This window comes from Stegostoma tigrinum, chromosome 37 (genome assembly GCF_030684315.1).
Source record: "Stegostoma tigrinum isolate sSteTig4 chromosome 37, sSteTig4.hap1, whole genome shotgun sequence".
NCBI lineage: Eukaryota > Metazoa > Chordata > Chondrichthyes > Orectolobiformes > Stegostomatidae > Stegostoma > Stegostoma tigrinum.
Window position 1 is genome coordinate 6,563,476 of NC_081390.1, and position 12,602 is coordinate 6,576,077.

A 12,602-nucleotide genomic window follows, 5' to 3' on the forward strand; every position below is an offset into this window, starting at 1 on the left:
GCTGGACAAACTCGGAATGTCTGTCAGCATCGGGGAGAGAAAGCGCAGTGATCGTTACAGTTCCAGTGGCCCTTCTTTGGAACTGCCTTTAGTAAAATGGCTACTCCCCATTCTTGACAAATTCCTTTAGAAAGATGGTGACAGGTCTCACCACACGCGTCCCTGACTCCTTTACCAAGATGGCATCCAGGCGGATTTGGCCTTCCCTCTGATCACATGTCCCATTCCCAGCGGGTGAGAGCCAAGAGTTTTGGCGCCGGCGCAGTTGCCACGTCGCGGTGAGCACTGTGTGAGCGGCGATCGTGGCTGCTGCGGGATTTATAGGCAGCTTCCTCTCACGGTAAGCGGCAATGAGTCAGTGCTGGCTGATGGAGCCGGAGTTCAAGGGTTCCGCCATACAGTTTAGGTGCGGAGGAGGGAGTCATTATACTAGCCGGCGGAGCCTGAAACTGTAGGCCCAGGCTCGAAGGAGGCTGTAGTCGAGCACCTTGCTCCGTGACAGCACGGCATTTGGCGGGGCGGTGAGAGAGGTCTGGCTGGATCCCTCCCGCTTCCTCTCTGACTGACCTGAGAGGCTTCAGTCTGCAGCCACCCTTTTGCTTCAATGACTCGGGGCCCGCTTGCTGAAACCCACAGCCACCCTTTAAAAACTCAACGTGGCCCAGGACCCGTCACCATCCTTTCGTATTCTGCGGTTTAACTTAATCACTTGTTGCCTATGTCCTATCCCACAGTAGGGCCTGCTCGCCAGACAACACCCCTCCCTTTTGTTGATTCTGTTGACTCCCAGTAACTCAGTGCATCGGATTTAAAAGGCTCAACCATTTCTTCATTGGTTTCCCCCCGTAAGCTTGTCCACCCAATCTCCCTTGTTTCTGTACCCCCTCCCTGGCCCCCTATCCGTCTCTTTCTCCACCCCAACCTGCCTTTCTTGCTGACTGTGCCATCAGCTAAGCGCTCTGCCTGTCCACCCCTCTTCCCCAATAAGACTCGTTCAAGATGTCATCTTTTGACTCAGATGGTAGAGCACTTATTCCTAAGTCAGAAGATTGTGCCCTTAAATCTCTCTCCAGATACAGCCTAGCGTGGGACATCACATAATTCTGTAACATATGGCACATGCTTGCAGGTGCCATAATCTCCAATGAGACATTAAGTTGAGCCCTTGTTTGCAATCTCGGTTGGAATTGCGGTGATTGGCCAACACACATTCTTTAACCATTTCCCAAAACAAGAGAAATAAAAACAGAAATGCTCAAGAAATTCAGCAAGTCTAGTATCATCTGTGGAGAGAAATAAATTAATGTTTTGATTCCAATGACATTTACATTGTTTCTCTCTCCACAGATGGTGCCTGACCTATTGAGTTTCTCCACCAATTTGCACTTCACATCTCTGGCATCCACAATATTTTGTTTTTACGCAGAACAAATGATTTGGTTAATTATGTTGATGTATGTGGAACTTTGTGGAAATTGTTGCCATATTTCTAACATTAGAATGCTTCGGAACTATTTAATTTGCTGTAAAAAATGTTTTGGATCATGAATGAGGTGAAATCAAAACGTGCATGAAAGCACTTATCAGGTTGGGGAGAGAAACAATTTATGTTTCAAATTGTATCAGTGATAATGGGAACTGCAGATGCTGGAGAATCCAAGATAACAAAGTGTGGAGCTGGATGAACACAGCAGGCCAAGCAGCATCTCAGGAGCACAAAAGCTGACGTTTCGGGCCTAGACCCTTCATCAGACGAGGGATGGGGAGAGGGAACTGGAATAAATAGGGAGAGAGGGGGAGGTGGACCGAAGATGGAGATAAAACAAGATATGTAGAGAGGAGAGTATAGGTGGGGAGGTAGGGAGGGGATAGGTCAGTCCAGGGAAGATGGACAGGTCAAGGAGGTGGGATGAGGTGGTAGGTAGGAAATGCAGGTGCGGCTTGAGGTGGGAGGAAGGGATGGGTGATGGGAAGAACAGGTTAGGGAAGTAGAGACAGGCTGGGCTGTTTTTGGGATGCAGTGGGGGGAAGGGACGAGCTGGGCTGGTTTTGTGATGCACTGCGGGGAGGAGAAGAACTGGGCTGGTTTTGGGATGCAGTAGGGGAAGGGGAGATTTTGAAGCTTGTGAAGTCCACTTTGATACCATTGGGCTGCAGGGTTCCCAAGCGGAATACGAGTTGCTGTTCCTGAAACCTTCGGGTGACAGCATTGTGGCACTGCAGGAGGCCCATGATGGACATGTCGTCTGAGGAATGGGAGGGGGAGTTGAAATGGTTCGCGACTGGGAGGTGCAGTTGTTTGTTGCGAACCGAGCGGAGGTGTTCTGCAAAGCGGTCCCCAAGCCTCCGCTTGGTTTCCCCAATTCTGCAAAGCGGTCCCTAAGCCTCCGCTTTGTTTCCCCAATGCATTGGGGAATTGGGGAAACCAAGCGGAGGCTTGGGGACCGCTTTGCAGAACACCTCCGCTAGGTTCGCAACAAACAACTGCACCTCCCAGTCGCGAACCATTTCAACTCCCCCTCCCATTCGTCCCAATGACCTATTGAGATTTGTGTTCTCTTCCCAGTGTCAATGCTCTTTCTCCAGGGATTTGTCTGCAATCGCTGTGTTGACTCTTACCCTGACGATTGTGCCTACCTTCCTGTGGGGTGCCTTGTGACTTCTTTTCCTCGGTAGAGATTTTTCTGATGCTCCTTTAGCCTAAATCTCCAGTTTTACAGCCTGCCCTCTTGGATACTAAACTTGGGTCACAATCGTTCTCTGAGTTGTCTTGCACTGTATTTAAGAGCACTGCATTGTTGTGCCTCAGATGTGGATTTCTGTTTTGCAAAGTCCTCTTATAAGATTATGTTCATCACTGGAACATGAGGGTGTTTTGGGCAGCTGACATAAAGTAAAGTTTATATTCTAGTTTTGATCTAGCATTGCTTTGTTTGAATTATGTGTTGATTTGTTTTTAGCAAACAAAAACTTGTATTTTGTTTAAATTGCATAATGCAAATAACTGAATTTGACTTTTTTCAACTTAAAATTATTTCAGTGAATAGCAGTTCACTGTACAATGTATATTGATCACCCCATGATTGCAACATCTGTTTTGATTAATTTTTGACTAATGTTTAATGACTAATATTTGATCACTTGACACAAAAGCCTTGCTGCTATTCCACTGCAATGCTAAGAGTGTGTTGTGTTTAGAGATGCTATCTTTCAGCTGAGATATTAACCTGAGGCCCAATCTGCATCTGTGCTTTCAAACAGATGTAAAACAGCAGTTCCAAAATGGGATGGGGCTGGTATGGTGGTGAGGTGGTGTTGTGGAGACAGTGAATGGTGTCATGAGCCCAGTGCTAACACTATGCGCAGAAGCTTAGCACCTGAGTCGTTGATTCTCTTTAGCCGCACTTTATCCTCCCCTTGTTGAATTTTTTAAAAATTGAATCTGACCTTGGCAGCCCAGTCACTGTTTTTCCCTTCCTAAACGCTGCTTAATGTCACATGCAGGACTGCTGCTCCACTAGGCTTGCGCTGGCTGCCATCAGCTTATTTACTAGTGTTTGCAGAGGACACAAGGGGCTGATCACACTCTCTTTGGTTGGCGGCGAAAAGTGGGTTTGATTGTGTGGGTTCAGAAGGGAAGACGGTTTGATGGTATGTGTGGTGCTGGATATGGGAAGAGAGAAGAAAGGCTGATTATAATGTGTGTTGGAGAGTGGAGAGGGCATTCAGAAAACCTTCTGTCACCAGCAGAAATATCAGTGGAATAAACCAACATTTTTACAAAATAATTTAAATCTGTAATCTCATGCAGCCGTGTTAATTGTTGATCTGTAAAATGTGAACTTTAATTATATTCTGTGTGTTAATATGCTGCTTTTTTTGTTATCATCTGGGATCATGTTAATTTCTAAGTGTTAAAAGGGATCATGTTGAAAAATTATTTGGGAAGACCTGAGGTAAAACCTCTTGATGGCACTATTGGAGAAAGAGCATGAGAATTTTCACTGGGGTGCTGACCAATTTGTCCCCTTCAATCATTATTACATTGCTATGGCCCTTTCTGTCTGCAAGTTTGTTGACATGTTTTCTCATATCATGAGTGACTTAACCTTAAAGTACCTCGCAGGTTTGAAATTGCTTTGAAGTGTTTGGGGTTGCGAAAGGTCCAATATAAATGCATTTTCTTCTTTGGTGAAAAAAGTTTCCCCATTGCAGTTGTAAAAATGCTTCTGGAAACTTCCTAGATCCTTGTTTTGTAGAGGTGATATTTTAGTTGTTCCTTGATGGTATTGTTGGATTTTCCTCGTTAGACTGAAACTCAAGTCTGATTTTTATTTTAAATATACCTGCTATGTTTCATGTGCATGTGTTTCTTTTTATAATTAATGTTGGCAAATTTCCAGGATAATCTGCTGCTTCCAGGGATATCCAAGTGTTATGGAGCAATTCTATGCTGCAGTTGACATCTTTACAAAGTTATCAGAAAACGCATTTAATTGTTCATTATGTAATAGTATATTTAGTGTATCAGTTGAGTTGGCTTAAACGTGGGGTGATTGTAAAATTTGTGCATTGTTTGGATGTTCTTTGCTATTGCCAGGTTGGTTTATTTTTGCAGAACTTTAAAAAGCACGTCAGTATCCTGGTATTTTTGCTCCATGTTCTTTGTAAGCATCCAGCTTGGAACCGGCAAACGTGGGCACCTCTGCTTAATTTTCTCTTGTGTGAATGGCAGAATTAACCAGATGTCTTAGACCCTTCAAATACAACACACCTCAACTTTGCAAATTGGTATTAAGTTGTTAAGTACCAATTATTTAGCTGATTTTTCTTGGTCAGCCCCACATGCAGAATAATACTGTGGTCAGCTGGATGTTTTACTGATTTTATTAGAATGGTAGGGACAAGTGGTAATTAAGATTATGATTGAAGAATGTGGCAAGATCAACTCCAGATCAGGAAGATTTTAGCAGCAAGAAATGGCTTTCTCTCTCGTGCAATTTTTGGACTTCATTGTAGTTAAATATCTACATATATTGTATTTATTTATAAAAATAAAAATATTCATCAATTTCCCTTGCAGGACCTGTGTCACATTTAACTTTCATGTATAGTTTTCTCCCCACCCTAATTTAAACTGGTTTCTCCACTTCCCACTCCTAACTAAAACTGGTTTTATTCATTTCTGCTGCGTAGGTGCTTTTGTGACATGTCTTCTGCTGTCAGATCTTTTGCCCAATCATTAACTCTTAGCTCCTCCAGTGCCCTTCTACCCATCCCCTCCCCGGTCAACAAGGCCCAGCTTACTTGAAACTCAAACAGGAGTCCTGCACTCTCATTGCCTATGTGCCTCAGTATGTCCATCTCAAAATTTGGGTTTTTCAAATATCTGAATGGCTTTTTTATTTTAATAACTTTAGCCTTGTACTTCTGCACTTGAACAGTCTTGGCCAGCAGAGTTTGTTGACTAGTCACAGGTGTGGCAGTGGTGACTCTGTTCTAGTCATGTGCACTAATTTAGATAGAAATTGCCTTGCACATTACAGGTGGATGTGTTTTTATTTATTTATCAGACATTTTCTAACGTTACTATGTACATTGTAACCTGTCTCTCTTACCAGAGGCTGGGAATCTGGTATAAGTTAATTATACATATATATCTTAGGCAGGGCCTGGATTTTTGTCTTATGAGCAGTACTTGGTCTTCAATAATTACTCAGTTTTGCCTTGCACACTATGATGTGTCAACCCTGCTTCTGTTCATCAATCACGTCACAGAGTGGATGACAGCACGTGTTATGTTGGATCAATTCATTGTTGATTTAGCTTGCGTTCTCCTAGTTAGCTACCAGTTATTGCTCCTATCAATAATAGCTACTCACTCTATCCGACTTAATTGAGTACCCACACAACCAAAATCTGAAGCTTTCACCTAATACACCATTCCAGCAGATGGCCAATCGCCATGAAAGTAAAACATGCACCATGGTCAGCAAAAGTTTTTGTTTCTGCCTTTCACCTTAATGTTTTAAAATGGATAAGATTCACATGCCCATGACATGTAAATGAGTAACTTGATCAGATGCCTGACAGCGGTGTTTATTAAAGTACTGAATTTTTATATTACAAATTACACATGTAACTGTTTTCCACATCTGGATTCCAAAGAAACCACATGTGTTTAATTAATAGGGAACATCCCTTCTACTCATCATTCATAACTACCTTTTTGGTGGCAATACTTTTGTTTTCTACAAGCCTGGTCTTTTCATCTTTTATTATAACTTGCCTCAAAACTTCCTCATAACCCTCCTCCTTGATCACACTTTTAGTTCCTCCATATCCCTTTTGTTTCCCATGCACAGAGAATGGAAGCAGATTGGCCCCTTTAGCCTGCTGTGCTGTTTAATATAGTCATGGCTGATCTACCTCAATACCATTTTCCTGAACAACGACCTTGATATCGTCAACACCTATAAATTATTGATCTCCGTCTTGAATGTATTCACTAAGCTTCCACAGCCATCTGGAAAGAATTCCAAAGATTCATAATCTTCTGAGTTGATCAAAGCTAGCCTATCAGAAATGGCCCATTGAACCTCACATCTGCCATTCAACTAGATGATCTTGGTACCATTTCCTGCACTTTTCCCGTATCCCTTAATGTCTTTAGATATTGATAAATTTCTAGATATTGTCTTGAAAATATTTATTGGTTGAGCATCCACAGCTCCCTTGTGTAGAGAATTCCAAAGACACAGTGGCTCAGTGGTTAGCACAGCTGCCTCACAGCGCCAGGGACCCAGGTTCGATTCCACCCTCGGGTGACTGTCTGTGTGGAGTCTGCACATTCTCCACGTGCCTGCATGGGTTTCCCCTGGGTGCTCTGGTTTCCTCCCACCATCCAAGCTGACATTCCAACTCATCTCTTTCATAAATGGCCTGCTGTTATTCTGGACTGTATCCCCTGCTGCTGCATTTTGTGGCCTACATTTCCTCATTTTAAAGGGCAAAGATGCTGTCTTCCTGTCAGTGTGATGTCAGAAAGCTTGTCATCCTCCTTTTTGAACATCAAAAATTTCAGTTATCATGGAGAAGGTTTAAAGGGTTTTAAAATCATTTGAAACTTACAACTTTCTCCTTATGGTTATGCTTGCCTCATTTCAGTGAAGTTATTGTATTCATAATTGATTCAGAGGTTTACGCAAAATGTTTAGCTTTCTGTTTCTCTCCAATTATTTTGTTACCTAAATGTTTGTAGCTAATGAATGAATTCAAAGATTGAGGCTGAAATGTTGAAGTGTAAGATAGACTGTGTTTTACAAAAATCCTATCCAAGGCATTTGAAAACGCATGATGGTTAGGAATGTTATTACATAAAAGATTTTAAAACTGCTAGCAAAAAGTAAATCAGAAAGTGTACTGTTGTATAATGGTAAGAGTAGTAGGTTGTTCAGTTAAATAATACATTCTACTGAAATTGCACATGTGTGTTGATGAGTAAACGTTTGAGCTCCAAAGGCAGATGGCCGTTCAAGCTAGATAGAAGAACTTTGTCTTGTCTAATATGAGCAAAGATAGACTGGACAGCCTCTCAAGTCTCTTCTGCACCAATGATTGCAGCAATGGCTGATCATTATCCCTAATAACACTTCCTGGCTTTCATGCTGCATCACTTGAGAGAACTAGTCATTCCTGAAAAACCAAAAATCTGTGCATCTGAACCCAAGTACATCCACAGCCTTCTGGATAGACAATTCTGAAGATTTATAACCCTTGGAGAAATTTCTCCTCGCCTTGTCCTAAGGAAGAATATCCCTCCCATCGAGGGAGTTCATTGAAAGATCATCAGACTGGTTAATAGGATGACGGGTTGGTCCTGGTGTGAATTCTTTGAAATTTAGCACAAGAGATGATCTATAGAATCATACAAACATGTCTTGCAGGGTTCAACAGGATAGATATAAGAAGGATGTTTCCCCTGGCTGGGGCTGTAAAACCAGAGAACATAGTCTCCGGCTAAGACGTAAGCCAGTTAGGACTGAGATGAAGATTTTTTCACTGAGGGTGAGTGAATATATGTAGAATCCCTACAGTATGGAAACAGGCCCTTCAGCCCAACAAGTCCACACCAACCCTCAGGGTATCCCACCCAGACCCATCCTTGAACACTATGGGCAATTTAGCATGGCCAATCCACCTAGCCTGCACATCGTTGGATTATGGGAGGAAACCAGAGCACCCAGAGGAAACCCATGCAGGCACGGGGAGAATGTGCAGACTCCACACAGACAGTCACCTGAGGGTGGAATCGAACCTGGTCCCTGGCGCTGTGAGGCAGCTGTGCTAACCACTGAGTCACTGTGTCTTTGGAATTCTCTACGCAAGGGAGCTGTGGATGCTCAACCAATAAATATTTTCAAGACAATATCTAGAAATTTATCAATATCTAAAGACATTAAGGGATATGGGAAAAGTGCAGGAAATGGTGCCAAGATCATCTAGTTGAATGGCAGATGTGAGGTTCAATGGGCCATTTCTGATAGGCTAGCTTTGATCAGCAGCCTGATAATGGAGAGAATTACTTGTGTTCACCTACAACATTGCAGTACCAGCAAGGTTACTCAGCCCACTGGTACCCCTTCATTCCTTTCTATTCCAATTTCTGAGTTCCCATGGAAATGATTAGTGCCTTATTCTGAGACCATACCATTGTTCTAGATTCATCATCCAGATTCCCAACCAGAAAACCAAAACTACATGTAGGGCTCCAGGTGTGGTATCACCAAAATCCTGAACAATCTGTTAATTTGAAGAACATTTTAACAGCCTTCAAATATTATGGCTCTGTGATATTGAATTTCTCTGGGAATTAAATTGTCCTACACATTCAAGAGTGTAAAGTAACAGATGTTTCAATGCAGCATTGGAAGTCATCAGGAATAAGTTAAAATGACAAACTCACTATCACATAGTTATCTGAGGTGAAGAGGATAGTTGTATTTAAGGGGATGTCACATTAGTACTTGTGGAAGGGTATAAAGGATTTGTTATTTGACTGTGAAGACTTGTTCAGTTGGACTAAATGGCCTGTCCCTATTCTGTATTTTACTGAAATGTTGATAAACGTGAGATAATGTGAATCTCCTATTGTGTTGCACATTGTTAAATGATTTCATATCACATCCTGCTGGGTGTTGTACCATGCAAATTATGTTATGTTGCTTTTTGTAATTCACTACTACTTTATTTCATTTTCAAGAAGTGTTTTTCAATATTTGACATCTAGAATGTCATTAAAGATACAATGTTGGAGGCAAGACTACGGGATGTCACAATGTTTTTGTCTCAGTTGGTACAGAGTACGACTCTGTTTGTGGAAGAAGTGCTTGTGTTACCTTCCCATTAAAGAACTGCTACTTTCAGTGTTTCTGTAGACTAGCTTTGATCAGCAGCCTGATAATGGAGAGAATTACTTTTGTTTGCCTACAACATCGCAGTACCAGCAAGGTGATTCAGCCCACTGGTACTTCTTTATCCCTTATGCCACAAGTAATGAGGTAATTTGTATTGGAATGGAATTGACTTCAGGTGTGAAGATTTACTGTTGAAGTCAGCATGGCATCGTCAGTTTGTTTCTCTGCTTTCTTGGGCCACTGATTCTTTTAAAATGATGGGCTTGCTCAAAGGTAAGAAAATTACTAGTATTCTCTCAGTGATCCCTTGAGGAACTCCAAATTGTATCTTTCGGTTATTTCTGATCTTGTTAACAGTCTCCTCTCAGTTGAAAAAGGAAGGCTTGCTCCAGGCCACTTGGAAACAAGTTTATTGCTGTTTCCGTTGAGCCACTTAGTCTCTGTCCTCTCTGTTCCTTTTAGTTATCTGATTGCATACCCATGAAACCGTGATCAATATCAAATTAAGTGTCCCTGTGAAACTTTGCAGCCTATTTATTGACATTTATAAAGCAGTAAATGAGCATTGTTTTCATATTTTAGTTCATTTTTTGGAATGAACAATGGCTCCCTGTGTCACCTCATGAATTTAAGTACTGCACAAGTAATGCATGCTTATGTTTGAGCTCAAGAGCTGGAACATAACCAACTTCGGGAAAAATGGCTTTCTGCATCCTTTCTGCAGACAGTGTTTACATGAAGACTGTATCTTAAATGGTCACCGAGACATGAGCAAATGGAACTTGCAACCATTTTTCCATAAACACTTTCCCCGCAGCAGCATCAAAACCGCCCTGAAACGTTCTTTTGAGATTTGTTTTCAGGATATCTTGCTGGCCAATCTTCTGATTGCTCCCTCCACCACACTTAACCATCATTGACCACACTTCGCGAAGCCAAAAAGATAGCTGAACTAATTTATTGTTGTTCTTGTGCGAATAAGTTCAAATTGCAGAAAAATGTAATAGTTGATGTATTACAATGCTAAAGCGTTGGAAAAACAATCGGTATGATGGTTATAGAATGTGTTCTTCTAGGCCCACTTGTGGCATTATGGTAGTGTACCTACCCCTGGACCAGGAGGCCTGAATTCAAGAAACATCTGCTCCAGAGATGTGTAATGGCATTTCTGAACTGGTTGATTAGCAAAATAGAATTTGTTCTTTTGAACTTGCGTTGGAATCTGCAGGGTGCACTTTGAACTACTTTGCTTTTTAGGTGAAATAGTAATAGTTGCTGATCTTGTAGCAGTGGTGGGAGAAATTTATTGCAGTCAGTTGAGAATATCACAGGACTGTTAATGCTGCAACATTGGTATATTGACATAAGCATGCATTTTCCCCGTAGTGTGCAATAAAACACGTGCTGACAGATGGGTGCTTCTACAAAATCCTATTCACCAGAGCACTGAAACAGGGTTTGAGAGTGAGGAGCGTAAACACCGGAGAGTCCAAGTTGTTCTGTCATTGGAAAAGTTGCAGTTGTTATTCTGTATGGGTGAACTTCAGCAAAGCAAATGGTTGCCAGGTTGTCCTCTGCTTACTGTGTCTCTGTAGAGATTGCCAAATCTGAAAACAACGCAACCTGTACATTAAAGGCACTGAAGAGACTTGTATTTTTTAAACATGTCCTTGTATTCAAATTGTGATCTCTTATTAAGTGTCTTTTTTAGCTTGTTTATAAAGATTTTTCTCTGCTAAATGGTATTCCCTTGTTCACTCTTGAATATACAAATATCTCACTTGGCTTCTGAAAGCTGATGAGTGTTTAACTTTCAGGAACTCACTCTTCAACTTAACTTCACTATACGTGCCTTTACATTGAAATTAAATTATTGTGACCAAGTTAAGAGGGGTGAACTGACCTTTCTCAACTCCATTCTTGAGTTGGTGACAACGGTTTGAATTGAAGGGGAGGTGACGTAGCTAAATTAATTAATAATTACTCTGCTGAGTACAAATTGGTCTAAGATAAGTCAGCCTATAACCTAGGTTAAAAGCAAAGTTTTATTTCACACACTCAAGCAAAGTTGCAGAAATCTTTAAATGTTTAATAGCTGCTAGATGTAGGGTTTCTCACTGGAACAGTCTTGTGTAATAATTTTATCTTCTCCACAGAGTGGGGTCGATGGTTGCAACAATAAATTCTTATGGTGAATTTTCAACTCATAACATCTGAGGAAAAATTTCTGAGAGATCGAGGGAGCAAGATTTTTGCCCTGGGGCAGTTGCCCTCTCTGTTCTTTGTTCAAATCCAGCATGTTTTTCATCTGACCTCAGCCTTGATGTCACTGCCAAGCCGACTGTGCTAACCTCAAATACAACATTTTAGCTGTAATACTAGTGTCCTTTTGCTTTGAAAAGTATTCTTTTTTAAAAACTTTCAATATATTCAGTTGATGATCTACATTTAAATGCATACACCTAGCCAGTGACATTTTAAGTTCATATTTTATATAACACCCCTTATAATGAAAGGCTAGTCCTGAAACTATACTGGATTTTCCAGCTCATAAAATCTTCCATAAGTAGCTGAAGAAAAATGCTGGAGATGTCAAAAATCAGAAATAAAGATGGGAGATGCTGGTACTTGCAGCATCATGGTGAGAGAAACACTTAATGCTTGGATTTTCTGACTCTTTATCAGAACATTGTGTGCTGTTTCTCATCAGACGGTTCTTAATGATCACTATGATTTGTTCGTAGGGTCAATAAGTAAACATGAAGCTCAAGGAGATTGCAAGGACAGCCATTCAGTCCTGGAGTCCTGCATCCCACCATCCACTTTATTTGGCCACAGGTAACTTCAAACAATTCATCTAAACTGTGAAATTGTAATAAATGATCTCTACTTTGGTATGAGTATTAATCACCAATAATTATTATGGCTATTGAAGTGAAATGTATGCTTAATGTCTTTGTACGGAATAATGCTTTAAGAAACGACACTTGCTTTATTTATACATTATATGAATTTCCAAGATGATTTTTGAAGTACATAGGAGAGAGTGAGATTATGCGTGAGAAAATGGGTCCCCTTTCCAACCGATTACCCTTGATTAATATCAGCTGTTCCGGATATTGTGTGAAGTTCTTTCTGTTTTCCCCAGCAATGTGCCTCTGCCTCAGTATGAGATGGATAACCACT

The 12,602-nt window shown here is 41.2% G+C and overlaps 1 protein-coding gene across 1 annotated transcript in view; it reads left to right on the forward strand.

Annotated features, from left to right (window-relative positions):
* Positions 1-254: 254 nt before the first annotated feature.
* The window catches only part of sec31b (SEC31 homolog B, COPII coat complex component), a 92,077-nt gene continuing 79,729 nt past the window's right edge, over positions 255-12,602 (forward strand). Inside the window, exons 1-2 of the mRNA XM_048563519.2 lie at positions 255-340; positions 12,161-12,254. Of these exons, the coding sequence (XP_048419476.1) occupies positions 12,176-12,254 (79 nt within the window). The 5' untranslated portion in view covers positions 255-340; positions 12,161-12,175. The remainder of the gene's footprint in view (positions 341-12,160; positions 12,255-12,602) is intronic.